The 25,634-nt window shown below is 33.6% G+C and overlaps 1 protein-coding gene across 5 annotated transcripts in view; it reads right to left on the bottom strand.

Moving 5' to 3' along the window:
* Positions 1–13,026, bottom strand: part of LOC131036497 (sister chromatid cohesion protein SCC2) — a 100,613-nt gene extending 87,587 nt beyond the window's left edge. For 2 of the 5 annotated variants that reach the window (XM_057968395.2, XM_057968397.2), the window contains exon 1: positions 12,380–13,024. In XM_057968395.2, the coding sequence (XP_057824378.2) occupies positions 12,380–12,591 (212 nt within the window). In that variant the 5' untranslated portion in view covers positions 12,592–13,024. Of the gene's footprint in view, positions 1–12,379 lie in introns of all 5 variants that reach the window. The other 3 variants (XM_059221721.1, XM_057968394.2, XM_057968396.2) reach the window with 3 other exon arrangements.
* Positions 13,027–25,634: the final 12,608 nt, after the last annotated feature.

Below are 25,634 nucleotides of genomic sequence, written 5' to 3'. Positions count from 1 at the left end.
GGCGCCAATTTATTTATTGAGGCGTGGTGTATTTTAGGGTGGCGTGAAGGTTAAAGGGCCTGACCTTAACTTGGGAGCAGGTTACCCCTTTTAGGATCCAGTCCTATATGGGTTCGGATGTTGCCTTAAGGCAATCCGAACCCATCTTACCTAGTTACAAACAACACTCTAGAATAGAAACCCCATAAGTCTACCACCATTTATAGGGCTCCATCCTCATCTTGTCCATTTTTGCCTCATTGAGACCAAACAACCTCTCCATTCTTAAAAGTGATAAGCTGTTATACCACCTTTTCCTTCTCATTTTCATCAACAACCAACCAAACTATTGTTGCCAATAAGCCCCTTTTTTCTCCACAGCTTCATTGCAATCAACCTCAAATAACTTCATATTTGAAGAGAGAGTTAGTGCATGCAAAGGACTATGAAGCATATAGTATTGCTTGTCCACAATGACACAAATATATTGAACTTCTTCCTTCTTTTCTAAAACTCTTTAAATCCCTTCCTTTGCTCTATCTCTATCTTCAAACACAACGCCCAATAAGATTTCCCACAATCAACTATTCTCAACATTTTCAAAATTGGCTCACACTAAAAGATTTTTTTCAGCACCTAACCTAAAACACATTTCTCAAGAAGATTCCTTCAACATCTTCCAATGCCTTCCTTGAAAAGCTTAGAGTTTGTCCACTCATCACTAACCACAACTTTTCTTAATGTTGCCTTCTCCTCTATCTCCCTCTCCAAAGTTATGAACAAAAACAGATCTTACTTCAGATTCAAAAATAAATTCATGGTTGTAAATCTGTGATATAAGCTCAAAGTCAAGTATAAATTTGCAAATTCATTTCTCTTCTTAACAAATTTACTTGCCCACTCCAATTTTGATAGATCTTCATGATTCACTTCCAACATCCCTTTCCTCTCACAATTTCTCTAGCTTTATGAGGAGTATTGTTGGAGTCAATAAGGGTATCCTCTCTCTTTCTCTTACTCTCTTTAGCATCTATATTGTTAAAGGGTGGTGTGCGTGTTGCAGGGTAGGACAACTTAGGGTGGTGTGCGTGTTGCAGGGTAGGACAACTTAGGGTGGCATGCTTGTTGTAGGGTAGGGCAACTCCCTCACCACTCATGACTCGAAAGGCTCAAAACACCTTTCTATTTGCATTTTATTCCTTTGGATTCCACATAAAACATTTCACTGAGACTATAATTAGTTTGCAGTTATGAAATTCACATAATATAATCATCTTACCTAATTTATTCATAAATCACAATATACATCTTTGATAAGTAATAACATATTATAAACCTACATGCAGAATTTATTATTCTAATTTAAAGCCAGAATAATAGATATATTTTATTAATCCTTTAAATTTCTTTACTTTTTTACTTCATTCACTTATTTCTTTTATGCTGCTCTCCTTATCTGCTTTTTCTGAACTTAATCCCAAATAAGACTTGATTTATTCTATCTTGCTTCTTCATGGATTGTTGTTGAATGATTGATATTTGTACGAGCAATTAAATGATTGAATGAATTCCTTTCATTGTATGATTTGAGGTATTGGCGAGTGATGATTAAGTGATTGTTGATTAGATGATTCATGATTGATGATGTAATGAATCCTGGTTTGATATACTGGTGAATTATGATTGAATGAATGCTGATTTAATTAAATAATTTGTTGATTAATTGTTTGCTTGATTTGGTAATTGGTGATTGCTTTGTGGATTCATGAGTGATGATTGATAAGTGATCCTTGAATGCTTGGAATGATTTCTCCTCTATACTTTATTGGTGAAAGGGTCACCACCTTTCATAAGAATTCAGTCACCACCCTCTATTGCTTCCTTTTGAGAATAATAAATTATTTTCCAAATGGATCTCCCTTGGATATCCTCCTCAAATGAAACCTTTTCCCCTTTATACCTTCCAATGTGAGGGAGAGTTACACCTCTTCACCAAGGGTCACAACCTTTCACAATTACCACCCTTTGAAAGAGTCACAACCTTTCACAGTTAACCACCTTTTGAAAGAGTACAGCCCTTCATCATTTCTGCCCTTTGAAAGTCACAACCCTTCACAACTACAACCCCTTGAAAGAGTTGCAACCCTTCATCATTTCTGCCCATTAAAAGAGTCACTTCCTTATTTTCTTCCCATTCCTTTCCTCTTCTATTAATCCTTCCTTGATTCCCATGTGCCATCCTTTCTTGCTTCCTCCATATCCCCTTTCAAATGAACTTTTCTCCCTTTTATATCTAATGTTTAAGAGTCACAATGCTTCATTTCATGCCTTTTGACCCTTCATTAAACTTAATTAAATTTCAATTATATTATATTTTATTTTCCTTTTTTATATTTTAATTTTATTATTATTACTTATTATTAATAAATCCTATTTCAAAAAATGGATAGTACAGTTTCAATCAGCATAAATTAGTTACATTCCTGTAAGTTGGTAGTTCAAGGAGTTATGTTTGAAATGCTTTATAAACGCAATATTGTACACATTCAAATGTAACTCTCAATAATATAAACATTATTTGTATTTTCCACTGTGCAAATGTAGATGATCTTGAATTTTCCAATACTTTAGAGCATGGCACTGCGGTTCATTTAACTTGAGGACAAAACCCCTAACGGCAGAAATTGAAGGGCAAAAACCCTTTTGTTTTCCTTGTTGAGATTGTGGACAAAACCCGACTCAAACAGATTAAGAAATTGTTTACCAAAAGCATTAAACTACTGTAGACTTGAAGAAAACTGACAATACTAAAGAAAATAATACCTGATAAATGTCTGGGCAGATTTCTGTTTATCCAAAGCAATTTAATAAATTTAATTTTGACAATAATTATTAAATCAACAAGTTAAAAATCAGGAATTTCTATTAATAATCAATTGTACAGGTTTATATTCTATGTGTTAGGACTTGAAACTTAAGGAATTAAAATGGGCACATTACATTTTAAAGGTTGGTCAGGTGTGTTCCAGCCTTACAGGTATGTCCGTATAAAAAACATATATATATAATATGACTTGTAGATATCTTAAATACATCTATCTGAAAAAAATTTAAGAGATATCAATTTAGAGTTTTTCTTGTTACTTAGAATTTATTTATTTTTACTTCAAAACTATTTTATTTACTATACAAACACATAAATTTTATTATATCTACATTTAAAAATCATTTATTAATGTATTACTTATTTTAGAAATATTATATTTTTACATGAAAATGGCCATCAATTTTAAGATAAAAGGTAAATGTTTTTGTTAACAAGCTCACACCATTACAATCCACCCTTGCTCCCATTGTAGAATGCCTCTTGGCATTAAAAAAATATTAATAATTAATAGTTAAAATATAAATTTAAAAATAAAATATTCCAAATTTAATACCAAAAACTTGGAGGTAAAACTTATAATTTAAAAAAAGGAGGGAGAGGATCAAGCTTCCTTTGCGCATGCTCCTCCCTCCCATGCATTCTAATAGCAGTCAAAAAACTATATTGGGCAAATGAATATGAACAATTGGAATGTTTCTTTCAAGTTGGACAACCATAAAAAACTAACATAAACCAATTCCAACACATGTCATGGGCAGATAGGGTAGATTATGTCTACACTTGTGATTGACAAAATGATTTTCACCACTAAGTTCTAGACTGACATGAACCAATTCCAACACATGTCGTAGGCAGATAGGGTAGATTATGTCTACACTTGTGATTGACAAAATGATTTTCACCACTAAGTTCTAGAGATCATCACCCACACTATTAAGATGGAAAATATCAGAATGAACATTGGCTGCATCCTACCTTTCATCAAAAGGATTTCAGCTTTCCCAATTACTGCAAGTTCAATGCTGAAATGCTAAAGCTAAATGGAAATCATTCCTCCAACCTAAAATTGCCTAGATACGGATGTCAACAATTCCTAACGATTCCAGTCCTTAAAAAGTTTATCATGCTTGATTCTGCAACAAACCATAACTGGGTCACAAGGTTTTCTTGTCAATTCTATAACATAGATTTTTTTAGCATATGCTCCAAGTTTATCTAGTTTAGAGGCAGCTCAGAATACTGTAGATTTGTGATCATTAATTTCTACTAACAATGGCTTCTGACCATTTTTAATTGCCATTGTCATCTAATCGGCTTGCTTTTGATGATCAATTACAATTATGATTAAAGAAAATAGTTTTTTATATCATAGAAGATTTATAAAATTTAAGAAAATATCCCCATCTACTGCCTATTGAAAGAATCTAGAGCATGAAATTTACAGACAATGATGTCTTGTTTTTTGAGACTTGGTGTTTACATGTTCAACCTTATCTTGAACAAACAAGTTCCATTGTGCTAGCAAGTTTCATTAGACTTCAGAGTTTTCCTAGCTAGTTCTGATTTCTAAAGAAAGCCTAGATTTATAAGTTCCCCTAAGTTTTTTATCTGTATTTAACAATATAAATCCGCCTAGGGTTTGCAACCTACCTAATTCATTACTTACAAGCTTTTGCTTTTTGTAATTTATCTGAATTTCATATTCAGTTCTTTTTTCTACCTTTTTCTTGGCAAGTTTCTTTCCCTATTCACTGCATTGACTGACTTCACCTCTAATCCGTAATCATCGATTTATTCCTTCTCTTCAACCTTTTGAGTGAGTGCTAACCTTAGGATAACTTGTTTTGCCGAAAAGGTTCACCAATTGGAGGTTATTGCAGAGGTCTGAAATGGTTGCCATGGGAGATGTGCACAAATATGGATTTATGGAAGGAAGATCTAACTAATCATAATGGGTGTAAGGCTTTTTACTGATGCTTGACCTTTCAGTGGATAATTGATTATTACCCATAAATGGAAATGGTGGTCTGGCAAGGGTAATTTCTTCTATAGATTCATCTCAGAGAGTTAATAGATTAATGGTAGAGGTTCTCCTCATAGTAACATAAGGATTTTTTGATAAGATAGGTACAGAAACATTACCTATTTTTTGAATTATTGAAAATCATATTTGGAAGCCTATATGATCAATGTGTCAGCGACAATCTATTAAGATTTTTGGAGCTTGAAAGCAATCTTACTAGTTGAGGGAAATTTGTGGGCAGAAAGATTGTATTTAGTAACCTAAATATGCATCTATCTCAGATAGCTACATAGACAAATCATGGAGCAAGCATAGCACCTTTTATATGGAGCCATAGATGGAATGTGTTATAAATGTACTAGTGATAAAGTGAGTTTCATCTAACAAAGCCTTTATCATTTGCATGAAGCTTTCCTTTAAATTGCGACTCTATAGCTTGGTTCTTGGTTCCAAGTAAAACATCTAGTATCAAGTTCAAACAATGAACCCAAATACTCTACACCTATATCATAATAAAAATAAAAATGGACTATACAATCTATGTATGAAAAATGAATATGGAAATAGCCTTTGGCTTTCCATTTATTAACCTCTTCAGCAGCGACAAAAGGTTAAATAAATTGGTCCAATACTAATTCCCTTAACCATCAAGTTCAATTCTAATTGTTTTACACATTTCAACATCCAAGCTTTCATTCCATTATCTAGATAAAGATCCAATTTACATATGTCAAGAAATTTAAAATTCCCATCTTCTTCTATTTGATTTTGTTCTTCCATGTTATAGATATGTAATGCTTGAATCCTAGAAATGCTTTCTGCAATTGATGTATTCCTATCCATGATAGCGAATTAGGATGGAGTTGTGAAATTCTACAAAGTGGATCTAACTGTAAATCTTTGAAAGGTAAAATTTGTGTCTTACTTTTGTCCTTGAATGTCTTCCTTGCTTGGAGCAGTACATACTACATACTGCTGCACCTTTCCTTGTTTGACATACACAGTATTATCACACAATCTACAATTCTATTGTTTGACATACAAAACTTTATATTTAAAGTGCACTTTAAATATCTATTTTAGGTTTTAGATATTAGAGTATACTTTATAATACTATAAATAATATTAAAAAAGTGAGAACTATATTAAACTACCATTTTATTTAAAAACTAGGTTAATATTCATACAATGTGTGTTGACAGTTGTTACTTCATAATTCACTCCCACCCAACAGCATCAACTATAACAGCATACACAAGATTGAAGCAGCATACAAATTTATTGCAGCATCCCTACACATTGTCATAGAGTGTCCAGAATCACTCCTGTTTTTCAAACTCCTCTTCTTTGTTACTCCTCTTCCTACTCACAGCCACACAGTTTTGCTTTTGCCTTTATTTCTCACTTTTAAATTTAATATTTTCCTATTTTACACGAAGTTTCCAGGTCGTGAACAACAAGAAATGGGAGGACAAGTTTCCAAGACAGCAGATAACAGCAGGCCTTTTTTAGGGGATGGCAAGGGAAATCAACAATTACCAGGTACCTGTAACCAAGCCCGAGTACACGCACCAATATGATATGAGTCCTGATCCAGTATCGATCCCCGTTTGGGTACGTCCAAGGTACCACCTAGGTGTCCCAATACATTTAGGTCCTTTTATGAAGGACCTACAGCGTACCAAGAAGCCCAGGCAGTACCCTTGGTGTACCCAGGTGAACCCACAGCTTGGGACGTCCAAAAAAGTTGGTTTTTTAACCAAAAAACAAATTATATATTTCGTACCCCCTCAATGACTGCATTCACCCTAAAGTGCTTGTAATTTGGTGTTTGCATGTCATTTGACAAACACAAAGCACCAAGAAGGGCATTTCTTTTCTCCAAACTGCCATTGGTTTTTTTTCATTTGCCATAGAGGTATACCTGCGACTCATCCCAGCATTTCCCACCAGACCTTGCCTTGGGCTTACTTTTTGCCAAGTTGGGGTGCCAATGGGGCAAGATGAGGCGAGACTAATCCCCTAGATATGTGCGCAGTCGCCTGCAAACCATGTACATTGGTTCAATCTGGCCAGCGAAAATCGACCTTGGGACCTATATGGGAAGAACCCAAAAGCCCTTAGCCAACTACGCTGCCCATTGTTGGGTTTTGAAGGTTGCTTCATTTTTGTTCGAAGGTTAAGACTACAAAAGAGTAAGACATACACCAAGAGCTTACAAATCATTGCACAAGAAAGATTTAGCCATCAAGGGTGAGTAGATCTTTCATTTTTTTAAGTTTTATTAATTTTTTCAAGATTTTTCAATTTTTTTTTAAAATTCAAGTTATTTTAAAAAGATTAGTAAGTTTTGAACATCTTTTTGAGCTTTTAATGCATAATGCCAATTTTTTTTTAATGTAGTGTTTTTAGTTGGTAATGATTTTCATTTTAGGTTCATAAAAAATGCTTGGAAGTACTAGTTTGGTTGCCCAAAATGAAGAGAGTTTTTTTATATTTGATGTAGTGTCGCCTCTTGATTCATCAGATTCCTAGTGGTGGCAATTTCCTTTAGCCATGTAACCATTGTGGAAAAGAGTATAAGAGCTCATATTTTCGAGCGAAAGCTCAATTATGCTTCATCCCTTTACAAGGAATAAAAGTTTGATCGGGACCAAATAAAAAAGGGTTGCCAAAGGAACTAATATCGGTTTATGTTAAAGAACAAGAGGACGCCAACATGAGAAGTAATAGATCAAAGGCTACTGCACATCCTCTTGTCAAGAAAAGCTTGCAGAAACCTCCTATTGGCTTCACACAGCTAACTGACCCACATTCTTTCATGCCAATGCCACCATCTTTGAAAGAATAGAATGCTTCAGTTTCACAAAAAAGAGGCCCATTAGACAAGGCCTACAAAAATGAAGTGAGAGAGGTTGCCGATCAAAGCATTGCTCTGTGCATTTATGGCCACGGGCTTCCTTTCAGCATTGTTAGATCACCTTATTGGCGGGATATGGTGAATACCCTTTGCAATACACCTCCTGATTATGTTAGTCTTGGGTATGAAAAATAGAGTCGACTAAAGGGGTGATGCGTTTGAAGGCAGCAGATTATAAGGGGCAAGTAAAAGATGCAAATTTTATTGTCAATATCCTCATAGAATCCATTGAAATGGTGGAGTCTGAAAATGTTGTCCAAGTCATAACAAACAACGCTAAAAATTGTAGGGCAATTGGGTATATAGTGGAGGCTACATATGGTCACATTTTTTGGACACCATGTGCAATCCAATCACTCATTTTGATATTGCAAAATGATTGGCACACAAATTGAATGGGTAACCGTAAAACAAGTCTACATGGAGGCCGAGGTGATTCAAATGTTTGTGACTAATCATCATCTGTCACAAACCATATTCAAGTTGGAGTTGTTGAAGGTAATTTAAATTTTATTTTTAGATATTTTTTTAATTTTTTGATGTTTATTTTTTTATTGCTTGATATGTGACATGTATTTTTTATATTATGTTAGGTTGCAGAAACATGACTTGCATCTCACACAATCGCCTTAAGACAACTTGTGAAGGTGCAAGAAGCCTTGAGTTCTATGGTCATCAACAGCTTGTGAAGTGTATGGAAGCAATCAAGCACAAAAAGAGCCCAAAAAGTAAAAGCATTTATCATATATGATGAATGGTGGGCTTGTGTGGAATATGTTTTAAATTTCATTGAGCCCATCATGAGCATGATTAGGTATGTTGATACTAATCGCCCATGTTTAGGTGAAATTTTTAATGGCATGGGCTCCATGGTGAAGAAAACAAGAGTAATAATATAAGCCAAGGAACATGACCCAACAGAAACATTTTTCGAAATTGTGCAAAAGTTTATTGGTGACTCTTGGAACAAAATGACTGCCCCCTTACATCTCTTAGCATTTACTTTGTGGCCAAAGTATTATAGCAAAGAGGTACTTTCATTGCCAAAGAGGGTGGAACCATATAGAGATGGGAAGGTTGTAACTGGCTATAAGGCCACGTTTAGAAAGCTATATAAAGATGAAGAAATCCAAAGTATTGTCTTGGGCAAGTTTAACTTCAAAAAATCATGATGCTTCTGCTCTTTTAGACAAATATATGAAAAGTGTTGATGAATGGTGGTATATACACAATGAAGGCTCCATTTTCTTGCAACCTTTTGCAATTAAAATTCTCTCCCAAGTATATATTTTTATTTTTTATTTTTCTCATTTTCCATTTGATGCTATCATGCTATATATTATATTTTATAATAATATAATTTTGAAGTTTATGTTTTGAGTTTAGCTTTTATGTTTTGATTCTTAAATTATAAAATTAAATAATAAATTTTGTATGCAAACTCAACAAGCTGCAAGTTTTTCTTCAACTAAGTGAAATCGGAGTACATACCTCTTCATCCACTTGGTCAAGCGCAACCATTTGGGTGCCAGAAAAGTAGAGGATTTGGTCTACATACACTCCAACCTTCATCTCTTGTCACATAAGAAACTTGAATACAATGAGGGTGTGACAAGGAATTGGGATCTAAACCCTGAGTGTACTGATTTAGATACTACAATTGCATAGCTTGCCAAGGTCTCTATAGATGACACAACTTTAGCCCTTGACATAAATAGTGGGAGTGACAATTCAATTGATTGTGGTTCAAATGAAATTGAACCAAATGTTGACCATGAAGCTTGTGATGAAGAAAAAGATGAATATTTAATATCGATTGTAATTTGAATTTTCATTGTGTAATGACATTTTGATACTCAAGTATTATCATCTTTGCAAATTATGAATATGAGGTATTTAAATATTCTATTTATTGGCAATTATAGATTTACGAATATCATTGTTTTTATAATTTATAATTTTGAACATATATATACACTTGGCAAGATCTTGTACCATCGGAGCCTCTTGGTCAGCTATTTTTTTGGCCCCGTGAATGTGTACCAAGGTGCCATGTGGATCTGTTAGTAAAAGTCGGTGCTTGAGAGGAACAAGCAATCATATGTGGGCTCAAGACACGTGTCAACATTCCAATGTATTGTGACCTTGTGGTGGGCCAACCCTTTGAAGCCCATCGTCATGCAAAACCAATCAAGAATGGCTACATGGAACAATGTGGTAAAGAGCTAGAGTCCACAGCAATCAAGAAACAAAGAAAGTTAGGGGGCTACATTGACAATAGGTAATGTGGCAAGCTAACATGCAATTGCAAGACTCCATCAATTATATTAGTGTCATCCTATCTCCCAAGTGTTTTGATAAAAAGAAATTGGCTTCTTCACACTAATAAACATCTTTTCAAGCACTAGAAATACACTTTAACATTGATATTTCTCAAAATGTTGCTCAAGATGACATTGCTTATATCAACTTCAAAGGGACAAGTTGACTAAATTCTATCTATTTTTTGTAAGCATGATACAAGCTTAAACTAGCATTCAACCTAGATGCCACATCAAAGGGACATCTTTTCTATCAACAATCACTCAGGCCTTGCACCTTGCCTCCTCCCTAGTGGCCTACATTATCACAACGGCATGAATGGGAGGAGCGTACCCAACAGAGTCATCGTCATAGTAACCCCTATCATGGATGCAAAACTTGATGAATCAAAATCTAACCATTTTTTTGTTAATTTTCTTTAAATTACTGATTACAACCCCCTTCACCAAAGTTTAGTTCCAACAAGGCCAACAAAACTTTTGAATGAGCATGGGCAAAGAAACCAATATGTCATAAAATATAGTAAGGCCTTTAAACACCATTTAGAGAATACTTGAATTGTCATATTTTCCTCAATTTCAAAATTCTTACTTTCCACCTCTAATATGTTGTGCCGATTAAGGGTCAATGTATATCTCTCATAATTGCAATTTCTGATAACCTTTTTGCAAAACCTTTTCTTTAAGCCTATCCCCTTATCAAACTCTTTTGTAATATCAATATTTCTCTCTGCGCTATTCTTCTATTTTTGAACCTTTATACTAGCTTTCCAACATTGTTCCCTTGCCAAAAAATTAGATAACATTCATTAAACATCATTTAATCATCCTTTATAGAAATTTTCACGAGAAATAAAAATAAATCAAAATTCATTGAACTAAACATATTTACTTGAGAAATACAAAATTAATTCCAAATTCACAATAAATAACATAATTCCTTGAGAAATGCAATTATAGATGTGAAATTTACCAAAATGAACATATTCCTTAACAAATACACAAAACAAAGCCAAATTCACTAGATGAGGCATGCTTTTCTAATAAAGAAAACGAAGTTGTACACTATAAAACAAGGTATATTTTCTAAAACATACCCTACAAATTCTAAAAATTATTGGGTAATTACTTATTAACAATCATAATTCCATTCCCAAATCACTAGTGAATCAACATCAAAATTTAAAATTTCTCAATACTTTTTTCAATTTCCAAAACATATGGCAAATTGAAAGGCATTTTTTTTCACAACGATTTATACTTCTTGACAATTGTGTTAAAAGTTCACCCCCAGTTTTTGTTTTTTGTAGTGGTAAATACGGATACAAAACTATTTAATTTACCTTTTCTCTTATCTTTTCCTATGTCTTAGTAAGCTATCACAAGTAACATGTGGCTTGACTCTTGTTAAAAATATTTTATTGGTTGTCTGTTGTTTTTCCTTCAGGCCCTAACAACACTTGCCCACAAATGGGAACGAATTGCATTCAAGTAAACCTACAACTCTTAATTCATTTCCTATTCAACGGTCTTTGTTCACTTTCAGAGCCCAAATAGTGCACACTCATATAAGATAATATACTTAGGCAATGAAGAATAAGGAACAGTAATTCATTCTTGATCAAGCCCAAAGATAAGCACTGAACTGATAAAAAGTAAGAAATTCCCGATACAGAATCAAAGGTGATTTAAGCACAAAAACACCTAGCAAACATGCCAATGCTTATACATTTTGTTTTTAAATCAGTTTAAGTGCTAATAAAGGCGAGTATAAATAAGAGGCAGAAAATTTTGAAGCAAATAGAACCATACAATTTTTTTCACATTAGCCAATTCTAAAGGTAATAATGTAAAAAAGAAAATGGCAAATATTGTCCACTAAACAAATCCATGATGTGAAGTTTCCTAGGTTTGACAATATATGATTTCTTCCGATACCGTAAGCCCGTCCAAAGTAAGTGATCTTAGCCACAAAATTTTCTATCAGAAAAATTTTTAAATTAATCCAAATAAAAAAATTTAGGAAAGATTTTACAAATGACAATAATTTTCCTAAAAATAAAATGCAAATATCCATACTGCTAAGACTTCTCAATTCCATTTACAAGATATCTCCCAGTTCAAATAACATGATATCTCTCAGTTTTGATAACATTAACGTGGCAGACTATAAATAAATAAAAAAGTTTCTAACAATTGTCAAAATAATAAACTACATTTTTAACAATTACTTCGACAAAAACACTTACAAGTAACTGATATCCGTAGATTTTAACAGCTCCGCTATTTTCCCAGCCTGCGCTAAAACAGCTGACCTTTTGGCCGCACGGCCATCTCCATCCTCGAACAAAGCAAGCTCCTCGCTGTTTGCTCCGAAGCATATAGGCAAATTCGGCAAGGGCAAGGACAGCGCAACCTCCGAATACGTAGTATTCGAGAGGCTATACGTATTCGTATTCATGATCACAACTTTTTCTCCCTTTCAAACCCTCCACGCGAATCTCATCGTATATTGTACACCACCATACCGTATAATACACCTCGACTTTTGAGGGTTTGAAAATAAATACAAATAAATCTGCTCTGAAATTGAAGCCCTAGAGTCCACTAAATTTCGCTCTGCAGCCACCAATTCACTGTAAATTTCACCAAATCTGACAAATTTGGAATCGCTCTGTAGAGATTTTGGCAGCTTTCGTTAATAATTTGCGGGAACTGTAAAGTCCCGCCATAGATGGGGCAAAAAAATGGAGCTAGGGTATGAATTTTGACTACTGCTGTGGAGTTCAAGTCATTCCCTACTTAGTGTGTGATTTGCCGAAAGGTAAGAAAAGAGGTAAGGTGTCTGCGAGAAGGGGACTTTCGTTTTTCCTTTTGTTTGGGTCTCTAATTATTTTATTATCGGAAATTGGAATGGAGGACTTTATGTTGTTATATCTTTGGGTCTCTTGAGTTCCGAAAGCTTTATTATTATATTATTACTTGTTACTTGTTCAAGTATTTTAATTTGTATGCGTAAAGTCAAATGAAGATGAGCTTAAATCATTAATTTAAACTGCCCTCGTATATTTTTGCAAAGATTATTGCGATTGAGTTTACTCCTTTTTTTCCAAACTTAGAAACGACCATAAAAGGAACCTCTAATTGTGTCTCCGTATAAATATTTCTGTATGCAAAGCTTAGGAGTAGGATGTTGTTTTGGAGATTTAAAATTTACTTTTTTAAATTAAAAAAATTTAAAAAAGGTTAACTTGAAATCTAGTCTTAAATGCACAATCATAGATCATTCACTTGATATATTATTTCTTAATATTAGACTTCACAAAATAATTATCAATAGATTTACAATTTAAATATTTATGAAATTATAAAGAACTAGTTCATTAAATAATAACGAAGAGAAGATTGTCACAACTTTGAATGGATTAACAAATTCAATACAATTATAAAATTACTTAATTATTAGAGTATTTCAAGATAATAAAAGACTTTTGATATTAAAAAGTATTTTGACAAAAAAAAGTAAGTTTATAGAGCTCTACGAGCATAGGCATATCTAGTACATTCTAACCAAACTTCTACACAGCTGAATCAGAAGCATATTTGAATAATTAATGCCCTTATAACATTTAGAAACTATGGAACAAGAAAATTATGAGTTTTGTAACCACAAAACTCATATTAATTGCAAAAAAACCTTAATTGAATCAATGGAGAAAATGAAATCAAATACAAATAAACGAAATCAAACCAACAATGTTGCATCCATCTCACATTTTCTTTATTGCCCTTCTCAACAAATCAGAGTATGAAATTTATTTTAAGTGTGCACAAAATGCAAATTACAAAAGCTTAATGATGTTATAATTTGAAGTTGCTATTGTAGTTGTTGAAAAAGAAGAGATGGGTTTAAATAGAAGATCCATGATTGATCAATGGCTAAGATTGAATTCATCCCCAAAGGATGAATGGCCAAGATCGAGTGAGAGGAGATGAAGATAAGAGAGATTGAGAATGGCAACTTTCCTTGAAGGGAAAAAATGGAAAGTTTATGACTTTTAGATGTGCACAGCTTATTTTCTTTATCTTAATTTCCGTTTTCAAATTGAGAAAGAAAATAAGTTGTCAAAGTGATTAATTTCAAAAATCAACAAAAACAAATAAAAGTATTTGTTTCCATTTTTTAAATTGGAAAGAAAGTTGATAAAGTTGTCATTTTTCATAAACTAATAAAACAAATAAAGATATTTGTATCTATTTTAATTTTGAAGAGAGATTTGAAGATAGATTTTTAATTAAAAATTATTTAATAAATGTATATGAAAATAATTAAATTTAGTTAATTATCTAGAAGAAAATGGTAATTAGTAACTAGCATACCTATATTTGAAAAAATCTAATTAAAATACATCTAGAGATATCAAGTTTTAAAATATTTATAAATTAGTTTCAAATGTGATGCAATGAATCCATAAATCAATTGTTCTACATTTGAATAATTTTAACTAGCATATCTATAATAAAATTTATGTAGAAGACACCACGAAATATCAAATTTAAAAATCTTTACTTTAGCATAGATTAATTAATTTCATATGATTAATATTGATTAGAATTTAGTCTTATTTTAGAATATGAAATGGTTTGCATGGAAATAAAAATAGAAGTTTCTTTTAAATGTAGATTTTAAAACATAATTTTTTTAAATAGAAGTTTCTTTTAAATTTAGATTTAAATAATTTTTAGAATTGGGTCTTATTTTACAATATGAAATAATTTAGATGTAAAAAAAATAGAAGTCTCAATAAAATCTAGATTTAAAAATATAATTACGCTGAGAGGCGTATTAAGCTCACACACACAGATGCAAGATTCCTCATCAATAAAAATGAAACTCATTTAAGTTGGTGTGCATTTGGTTGTCAACCAATTTGTTATATTAGGCAACTTTTCGTTTTAATGTGATATGCATGTTTTCCTTTAAAGTTTGTAGATTTGGATTTTTATTTTCATAATTCAATTCTCTTATTTGGTCATTGCAAAAATTTATATATATAGCACATTGTAAATCAATATATTGTCTAAACTTGTTTTAGGTAAAATCAATCATGAAGGAGGGTTTGATTTCAGATATGAAGATATGATAGTTTTGAGATGTGGAATTCAAAGTTAAGAATGGAAGAAATAAATTATATTCCTCCCTAGCATTTCATGCACATCATCAAGATTTTGTGGCTTCTCCTCCAATTCTCCTTAGCATCTTTTTGATCTTGAAGAAATCAAAGGATTTCATCCATGATGGTAACATTTCTCTTCTTTTACTCATTTCATGGCCAATGTTTTTTCAAGCAAGATGTTCGATTTGGCCCATAAATTGGTCACATTTTGTATCGAAAGGCCACATCAGAGTAAAGAAAAGTAGTCATGTTAAGTTTTATTTTGAGAAATTCTCCTTCATTGAATACTTTAATAGTAAATCTGTCATATTGCTTTGAAGATTTTACTGTGTTGGAGTTAAAAATGAATGAATAACTAGATATGAAATGTGTTGGAGTTAAAAATGAATGAATAACTAGATATGAAATGGGCATGTGAAGAGGTAGAAATAAAAGTGATGAATTACTTTTAAGCAAAATTTTGTAATTTTTGTTTATTTTAATTTAAAAGATTATTTTTTAATTGTGGTTTTGGAATACATAAAAATCTATTGTATTTTGATATTTGAATAGGAAATAGATCAATAAATAATATGATTAATGAACATGCTAATTAATTAAACTTAAATAGTTATGCATACATTTATCTTGATTAATTGAATTGCACGCAAGACCTTCCTCCATTTGCCATTATGCAAATTGTAGCTACAACACTTGCAACCAGACCATAGATTTGGTTTTCACATCAATAGGCAACCTTTGTTGTTATTGTATTTCATAAGAAACAACGTCTTTAACATTTAGTGATCAATGACTATTGAGGTTGGACAAATCAGATTAATAATTGTAGTCTAGAAAGGATTTTTTTAAAAGAGGTGGGTTCAATTTTGGTGACATGCTAATATTTGGAATAAATTTTACTTATATTATCTTTAATTTTACATTTATAAAAAATATATATTTAAGTCAATTTTAAATTTTATTTCTAATGGCTACCTTTTATAACTTTCTATAAAGGAAATCATTTTTTCTTTACAGCTTTCTAAAAAGGAAATTTTTTCTTAACAAATTAATTTTTTAGGGAGTATATATTAGTTAGTTATTTATTGTACTATTCAATTAATAGAAATTTTCTTATAAAATAATCAAATAAATTGATCTTGTTGAACTGCAAAATTACCATTTAAGTTAATAGGGACATGCATAGAGATATCATCTTTAATTTTAGAATTTTTTTTAAAATACATCTTTAATTCAATTGCTATCTTTAATAAATATCTTTAAAGTAAACTATTTTTTTTTTTAAAAAAAATAGATTTGCATTGACAAAATTAGTTAGTTTTTGAATAAGGGAAAACATGTTTTGAAGGGACCCGAAACCCTGTACAAAGCAAGTTAATTAGGTGGAACCTGAAACCCACATCTAAAGATATTCAAGAATAACCACTAAACGAAATAGAGCTAAGACGAGACAGAACAAAGCCAAGAAAGGGGATCGAAAAAGACTGACCCCTCCAAAAAGAAAAGTTGCATGACAAATAAAAGCATATACATGGAAAATATGCAGGGAGACCGATATCCAAAAGAAGAAACAAATGAGCAGTAAAAAAGCAGCTGCCCAAAGGGGTAATAACAACAGGCTCCCCCAACCTAGAGCAAACAACCAACATTAGGATTTCCCTTTGGATCCCTTCTTTTGGGATCTAAGGGTCATGTCAAAAGAGGGCGAAGACCTTTTAGAATGTTTGCTTTTAACTGAAATCCAATCTTCTTCAACCTTAGCAGCCTCAGCTTGCCACTCCAGCGAATCTAATGTAGGAAACCCAGCGCCCAAGGAGGGGCCAGCAAACATTAGTTAGTTATTCATTATACTATTCAACTAATAGAAATTGCCTTTGAAATTTTGATTTTGCTCAACTTCAAAATTATACTATCTAATTTAATTGGGACATGCATAGAGATGTTATCTTTAATTTTACATATTTTGAAAAAAAAATCCTTTAACTTAAATTTAAATTTTATGTTTGATAGATATCTTTAATAACTTTTTAAATCATTTTTTCTTTAAATGAAATTAAAAAAATCATTGAGTGCAATTTAGTTAGTTATTCATTATACTATTCAATTAATAGAAATTTCTTTAAAAATAGATTGTTAATTGATTTTATTGAACTTTAAAATTATACTATCTAATTTAATTAGCACATACCTAGAGATATTATCTTTAATTTTGGATATTTTTTAAAAATATATTTTTCATTTAGTTTTAAATTTTATGGTTAATGGCTACCTTTAATAACTTTCTATAGAGGAAACTATTTTTTCTTTAAAATAAAATAAATGTTCATTGAGTACTCATTAGTTCTGATTAATAAAAAATAGGTTTTTGGAAGGAACCCGGAACCTTAATTACATAGCAGGAGAAAGATAAAGCATTAAAGTTGCAAGAAATAACAGTGCCTGGACACCCAAACAACGATCAGATCCCAGAAAAACAAAAAGGGATCACTAGACAAAGAAAACAGCAGAAGACAACTCTTGGACAGCACTAAGACAGCACAAAGACAAGGACTGCTAGATATTTTTTATGAGTTCTTCCGCATGGACCACCATCTGCTTCATATTGACCACAGAGTTCTTCATATCCTCAAGCTCTTTTTCCTTGATGCCCACCTGTTTCTGAGAATTGGCCCTAGTTCTTTTCTCATGACCCATCTTCTCTGTTTGATCCTTCTCATCTTCCTTGTTTTTAATTTGTTCAAATTTACTTATCAGCATGCTAACATGGTCAACAGTGGCCTTGAGGATCTGGAAATTTTGCTCAACAATCCTCTTCACAGTAAGCTCCATCTTGTCCACTCTATTGCCCAGGTTGTTTAGGTTAATTTCCAGACCTTTATCCTCTTTGATTCCTTCTAGCTCTTTCACCTTGTTTGTCGTTTCCAGAATTTTGCCAACCATGGCCTCAATAGCTTCAACCTTGTTAATTGCAATCATTAGTTCTTTGATGTTCTCAAAGAGAGGCTTTTCACCCAAGGTTGCCCTTTTGATCATATTGAGATCAATCTTCAGGTCCCCAATTTCTTTCGCCATTTTGCTAATGACCTCATAGAAACCCTTGATGCTATCATTACCTATGGCACCTTGGCAGACATTTTGATTGCCCATGTTATTCTCCTGATCCTCATTTTGCATTCTTTGAGTGTTCAGGTTCTCCCCATGGTCTCCCTCCAACATTTCATCTTCCTCCTTACCCTTGTTCTTGTCCATTTTTTCAGCCTCAGAATCCTCATCATAAGAAATAATAATCTTCCTTTTCACTTTATTTATCCCCTTCCTAGTCTTCTTGATCCTTTGGGTTTGCTTACCCATTCCCTTTCTCTTCTTACTTTTTATGATTTTATCATCAAAGGACTCATACTCAGAGTCCGAAAGATCAGAGTCCACAACAGTCCCCTTGCTCATTTCCTTGGTCTTCTCCTTGTTATTAAAATCTTCAGACTCACCCTCAGTTTCAGAATAGAGATTAAACCCACTATTCTCACTTTTTGTATCATCATCCCTAATTTGTTTTCCTTTGCTAATGGGTTTCTCAATAATTTTCCCTTTCAACATATTGTAAACTAAAACCATTAAACCCTAGTGTAGGGCGTGATCTCTTTGAGAATCTTTATGCATTTCACGAATAGTATGATCCATAGAGCAGGTAAGATAGTAAGGCGGACTAACCTTATCACCATGGCGAAAGTGGTTGAGCAACACAGAGTGATGCCCATAAGCCCTTGTGAATCTCTCGTCCAGAGTAATGTAGTTGATGGTGACAAACAACACAAACCTCCATGGCCTGCAAATACGCTTAGGGGAATAGTAAGGATTATCTGCCTTCACCAATTTCCTTTTTTCACCATTCCTAATAGGAAACCTATCCATGGCCTTATCAGATACGCTTCGGTCTTTGTAAAATTTCATACCTTCTTTCACCATACCCGTAGCTTCCGTAATGACATCCTCATCCACTTGCATCATCTGGGTGCCAACAAGAATCTTACCATTCTTCCAGTGTTTTATGAAATGCTTAGTGACCATAGGATCTTTGCCACAAAGCCTTTCCATAAAAACACTCAAACAACCTTCTTGAAGAATCTCCCAGACTTCATTGTTTTTCTTCCAATCGGAGCAAGAAGTCGGTTCAAACCTCTTTTTGTTACCCCCCATTTTATCCTTGAATTCCTAATTCTTCCTTATCGCAGCTCTATTATTTTCTCTGTGAGCTTTGTGAAAAAACCTAACAATTTTATTGTTTTTATGAAGAGCCACCCAGAGTCCATGCAAAATAAATATGATATGATAATTAAAGCAAGCCTCATCATCGTTGTGATCAATCATAGACATATGAGGAAAAGGCATTAGATATTATGATTAGCCAAGACACATTGCTTCATCTGGATCTAGTCCATTTCTAACATAGATTTTGCCTCACACATGAGATTACTCTCACCATAAAGGGTGATGATTTTATCAGAATGGCAAGCCAGGTTGGTAGCCCAGTCAGCACATTTGTTGGCTTCTCTATATGCATGTGTGAAAATACACATTTCAAAGGTTTTACTTATATCCTTCACAGTTTCGATTGCATTGTGTATAGACCAAGAGGGAGGGAAAACATTATTCAAGCAGTTAATAATGTTCAAAGAAACACCTTCAACCCAAACTTTAGTGCAATTTGAGTCTTTAGCAAGAACCAACCCCTGATAAGCAGCAATGGCCTCAGCAACATGATTGGTTTGGTGACCTATAGTAATACATTTGATAGCTTTACATATTCCCCCTTCATCTCTTAATATCACACCACACCATGCATTACCAGGATTACCCTTGGAAGCGCCATCGAAATTAATTTTCATCCATCCCTGAGGGGGGCATTCCCATCTCACATCTTCTCTAGGATTAGCATGTTTGATTTCACTCCCCTTTATTCTCCAGTTCTTAAAAATGATGTTATCACCTTGATCTTTGGGATTCTTTATTCCACCAATGATGTATAGGTTCTCCACCATATGTCTTTTGATTTTCTCAAAAATAATTTGAGCTTTTGATGCCTTATCTTTGAACACTCTATCATTTCTCTCTTTCTAGATTCCCCAACAAATATGAGGTAAAGAAAATTTCCATAAAAGATTAACTGAATTGTTCTTCGAAGGGTGGAACCAGGAATTGAAGACATCTTAGATGGCTTCAGGGAAGACCCATCTGACATTGAAGTTGTCCAAGCATCTAGCCCAAATATCCGCAAAGAAAGGACGATGGATAAACATGTGATTAATGGTTTCCTCATTCTGCATACAAAGATGACAAATACTAGGCAAACAAAAGCCTCTTGTTTTGAGATTGTTAGTCATCAAAATCTTATTTTGCAGAACAGTCCAAAAAAAAATATTAATTTTGCGAATAAGACCTTTCACCCAAGCCTTAGCCCAACAAGGACTCTCCTGATTAGAATATTGCTAAAAATAGAGAGAGGATACAGAAAATTTACCATCAGCAGTAAGCTTCCACATAAGCTGGTCCTCGTCATCAACCACCACCATAGAATTCATAACTTTATTCAAATGCTCAAGAGAAGGATCAACAATGGATAGGTCCTTCCACTGACCTAAATTCCAATAGTCGGCCATAGTAGTACCAAAATTTTCCTTACACTGATCCTGAAACTTGCCCCAATCAGGGTTGTCACTGATGGGAGAGTCTAACAACAAAGTGTCTTCCCAAAATTTAATAAAATTACCCTTCCCCACCTTCCATTTCACTCCTTTGAGAATAATATCTCTGGTTCTAGTGACATTTTTCCAGATATTGGAGCGAATCAGAATATCTTCAACCCTGAGGAAACTATGAAGGGTCGGGAGCTGTCTTTTATACTTATTATCTCATATTAGTTTCCATTCTCCCTCAGTTTTATAACCTCTCCATATCTGCTTAGCCATGAGAGACTCATTCATACCTCTAATTCTTCTAAGACCAAGACCACCTTTTCTTATTGGTTTGCACAAATTGTCCCATGCAATCAAATTCATTCTCTTCTTTTCCTCAACCCCAGTCCATAGAAAGGTTCTTTGAATTTTTTCAATAGCCTCTGCAAACTTAATAGGAATTCTAAAAAGACTAATGGCATATAGAGGGATACTCTGAAGAGTAGATTTCAGAAGCTGGACCTTTCTTGACTAAGCAAAGAGCCTTTCCATCCAGCTAACTTCTTATGAACTTTATCCACCAAAGCACCCCAAAAGGTATCAAGAGGGACTTGACATAAAGGGAGCCCAAGATAGGAAGTAGGGAGATTCCCAATTTGGCTACCCAAAATATTACTGATCTTAGTCTGTCTTCTCTCTAGAGTGTTTATGAAATAAACAAAACTTTTAGACCAATTAATCAATTGACCAGTTGCACTCCCTTATCTATCCAAAGCTTTCTTTAAGCTTCTAGAATCTTTCATAGAAGAATTTCCCATAATAATTGAGTCATCCACAAATTGTTGATGAGAACACACTTGGTCAGCTAATGAAAGTTTTCCAATAAATCTGCTCCTCGACGACCATGCCATTTCCGACGATGCCATTTCCGTCGGGTTTCCAACGGATGTTATGATTGCTCCTCGACAACCGCCTGACATGGCAGTGACATCGGATATACAGCATCCTCGTCGGACGTTCCATTAGTTGTCGTCGGAATTCCGACGGCGAGAGATGATGTGGGTCAAACAGCTTTTCCATTGGTGAATGAAAGCATTGAACGAGTTCTATTTTTAAAAATTGCATTAAACATTTTAATTTATTTGATTCAGTGTTATTTGCAAAAAATGATTATCAATGATGTTTCCTTTCTCCAAGAATTGTCTAGGATCTTTCCGTCAGATAATATGTAACATCAAATGACTAAATTTTTTCTTTACAAATGCTTATTTAATTTAATTATTATTTGAGCGTGAATTAAAATTTATATCTGTACAGAAGCAGAATATACAAGCTTTAGAGTCATGTGCAAGAAAATTTCCTAAAAGAAAGCAAGCAGGCATTATCTTGAATGACATAGAAACAAGCTCATCAGCTACCTAGAAGAGAGCAATTGGAGAAAAGAAGAGGAAAGTGTTAAAGGGTGGTAAATAGATAGAGAGTATGCAATACAAACAAACAATGTCTGGAGTGTCTGATGTGACGTCTCTAATTTATATCCGAAGGAACTAACTAGTTTTGGAGTTCCTACGAAACCTATTGGGCCACGCTTTGGAGGAAATCAATGTGTTCATGCAAGGAGCGCCTTTTTTCTATTATGAGAATGATGATTTTGCACCAAAGGATATTTGTAAGTCAATATCCAAAAATTTATATAGTGTGGAACAAGAGTTGGCGGACTCGAAGTATAATTGTCAGCTTTCAGAAGACCAAGAGGTTATGTACACAATCTCCCAATACAAGAGTGATTTCAAGAATTACCTCTCCCCCCCATGACTATTCAGGAAGCACTTCCTCAAACAAAGGACTATTGGCCTCCATGGGATCAAAGAAAAAAATTAAAGCATAGACTCTAGACGATGTGGTGGTGTCCTTCGTGAAGAACTCTACACTATAATTGAAAATTCACGAGGGAAACTGCAAGATAGTGAAGAGAAATACAATCTTGAAAAGTGGGAAGAATGGATCTTGGTTTAGGTGGGGCCAAGTTAGGTGGCTCCTCTAGAGGTTGACTAGATAGAAATCATATTAGGATTTGAAAAAGATCACACTCATGGAACTTCATGTGTGAGTGATCGATTGCGGTATTTGGGTAATGCATTCCAAATAGATACAGTTGCATGCCATCAGGATAAAATTCTTTAATCAAGACATTACCCATTTGGAATACATTACCCAAACACCACAATCGATCACTCGCACACGAAGTTCCACGAGTGTGATCTTTTTCAAATCCTAATATGATTTCTATCTCGTCAACCTCTAGAGGAGCCACCTGACTTGGCCCCACCCAAACCAAGATCCATTCTTCTCACTTTTCAAGATTGTATTTCTCTTCACTATCTTGCAGTTTCCCTCATGAAATTTCAATTATAGTGCAGAGTTCTTCACGAAGGACACCACCACATCGTCTAGAGTCTATGCTTCAATTTTTTTCTTTGATCCCATGCTGGCCAATAGTCCTTTGTCTAAGGAAGTGCTTCCTGAATAGTCATGGGGGGGAGAGGTAATGCTTGAAATTGCCCTTCTATTGGGAGATTGTGTACATAACCTCTTGGTCTTCTGAAAGCTGAAAATTACTTCGAGTCTGCCAACTCTGGTTCCACACTATAGAAATTTTTGGATATTGACTTCCAAATATCCCTCGATGCAAAAGTATCATTCTCATAATAGAAAAAAGGTGCTCCTTGCATGAACACATTGATTTCCTCCAAGCGTGGCCAATAGGTTTCGCAGGAACTCCAAAACCAGTTAGTCCCTCCAAACATAAATTAGAGACGTCACATCAGACACTCCAGACATTGTTTGTTTGTATTGCATACTATCTATCTATTTATCACCCTTAAACACTTTCCTCTGCCATTCTCCAATTGCTCTCTTCTAGGTAGCTGATGAGCTTGTTTCCATGTCATTCAAGATGATGCCTGCTTGCTTTCTTTTAGGAAATTTGCTTGCACATGACTCTTCAACTTGTATGTTCTGCTTCCGTACAGATATAAATTTTAATTCACGCTCAGATAATAATTAAATAAAATAAGCATTTGTAATGAAAAGATTTAGTCATTCGATGTTACATATTATCTGATGGAAAGATCCTAGACAATTCTCGGAGAAAGGAAACATCGTTGATAATCATTTTTTGCAAATAACACTGAATCAAATAAATTAAAAATGTTTCATGTAATTTTTAAAAGTAGAACTCGTTCAATGCTTTCATGCACCGACGACAAAGTCGTTTGACCCACACCATCATGCATAATAGAACAAATCAATATAATAGGCTATTATAAAGAATATATACAAAAATATGAAAGAACATTAAATTACCATTACAAACCCATAAACCATTAAATAGTGAAAATAGATATAAATTTGTAAATGTCTCCCTATAAACACCACAACCATAACCAAAACAAAAAAAATTCTTACCCGCAAAAACTTAGCTGGTGAGTTGCAAGTCTACAACATCTCTCAAATGATCAAACTGTTTCTTAATTTTGTTCTTCTGGTTAGTCAATGGATTTAGTTGCATGTTCAAGTTTTCTATTTGAAGCCTTCTGTTTCCCTATATTCGAGACATAATAAAATTCTTGTGAGTAGGAAATTGATTCAGGAGTTACGTGTGAAGAATTTGGCAAAGTAAATGATGACAATCAAACTCAAATTTCATCTGTCTTGATTAAAGAATTTTATCCTAATGGCATTAAATTAAAGTTCTTTCTCTATTTTTTGGTGATCTCTGGAGCAGAGGTTGCTTTGCATCGACCTGGGATACATTTAACTTGTGTTGTATCTGCGGAAATATGTATCCTAGGATGATGCAATGCAACCTCTGCTCCACCAATACTAGATAGAAGAGAAAGTACTTAATTTAAAGCCATCACGATAAAATGCTTTCAAGACATATATTAGGTATAAAAGGAAGCCTACCCTGTCATTTGAAGGGGTTTACCTACAATTCAAGTGATCTCTTAATTATAAAATCAATTCAATTCCAAGTGAACATGCAATCAAGCATTCATCAAGAATTGAAGAAGAAATCAAGTTAATAAAGATATTTAATAAAGATATCATCTTTTAAATTAAGAAATGGGTAGGAGATTAAGAATACAAACCTTCCATATTGCACACTTCAAGGTATATTAAAATCAGTTTAAAGTGTATTCATTTAGGCACCTTTCATAAAATATTCTCAACTTACATATCATAAAAGGATCTTAAAATATTCATTGTTTATAATGATCAGAATTTGGTTGTTCCATACACCTTCCTTTACTATTTTAAAAATATCATCAACCAAAATATTGTGCAACAGTAGTATGGAGTGCATTTCATCTATTTTATGTCTAAATATTTCATCATACCACTTTCTTTTCAAAGGTGACTGATAGATTGCAGTGTTTGGGTAATGCATTCCAAATAGATCCAGTTGCATACCATTTATCTGTCTTGATTAAAGACTTTTATCCTGATGGCATTAAATTAAAGTTCTTTCTCTATTTTTTGGTGATCTTTGGAGCAGAGGTTGCTTTGCATCGACCTGGAATACATTTGACTTGTGTTGTATCTGCGGAAATATGTATCCTAGGACAATGCAATGCAACCTCTGCTCCACCAAT

Source organism: Cryptomeria japonica, chromosome 5 (genome assembly GCF_030272615.1).
Source record: "Cryptomeria japonica chromosome 5, Sugi_1.0, whole genome shotgun sequence".
Lineage (NCBI taxonomy): Eukaryota > Viridiplantae > Streptophyta > Pinopsida > Cupressales > Cupressaceae > Cryptomeria > Cryptomeria japonica.
The sequence above is the reverse complement of the archived record's forward strand: the minus strand, read 5'-3'. Positions and strand labels throughout refer to the sequence as shown.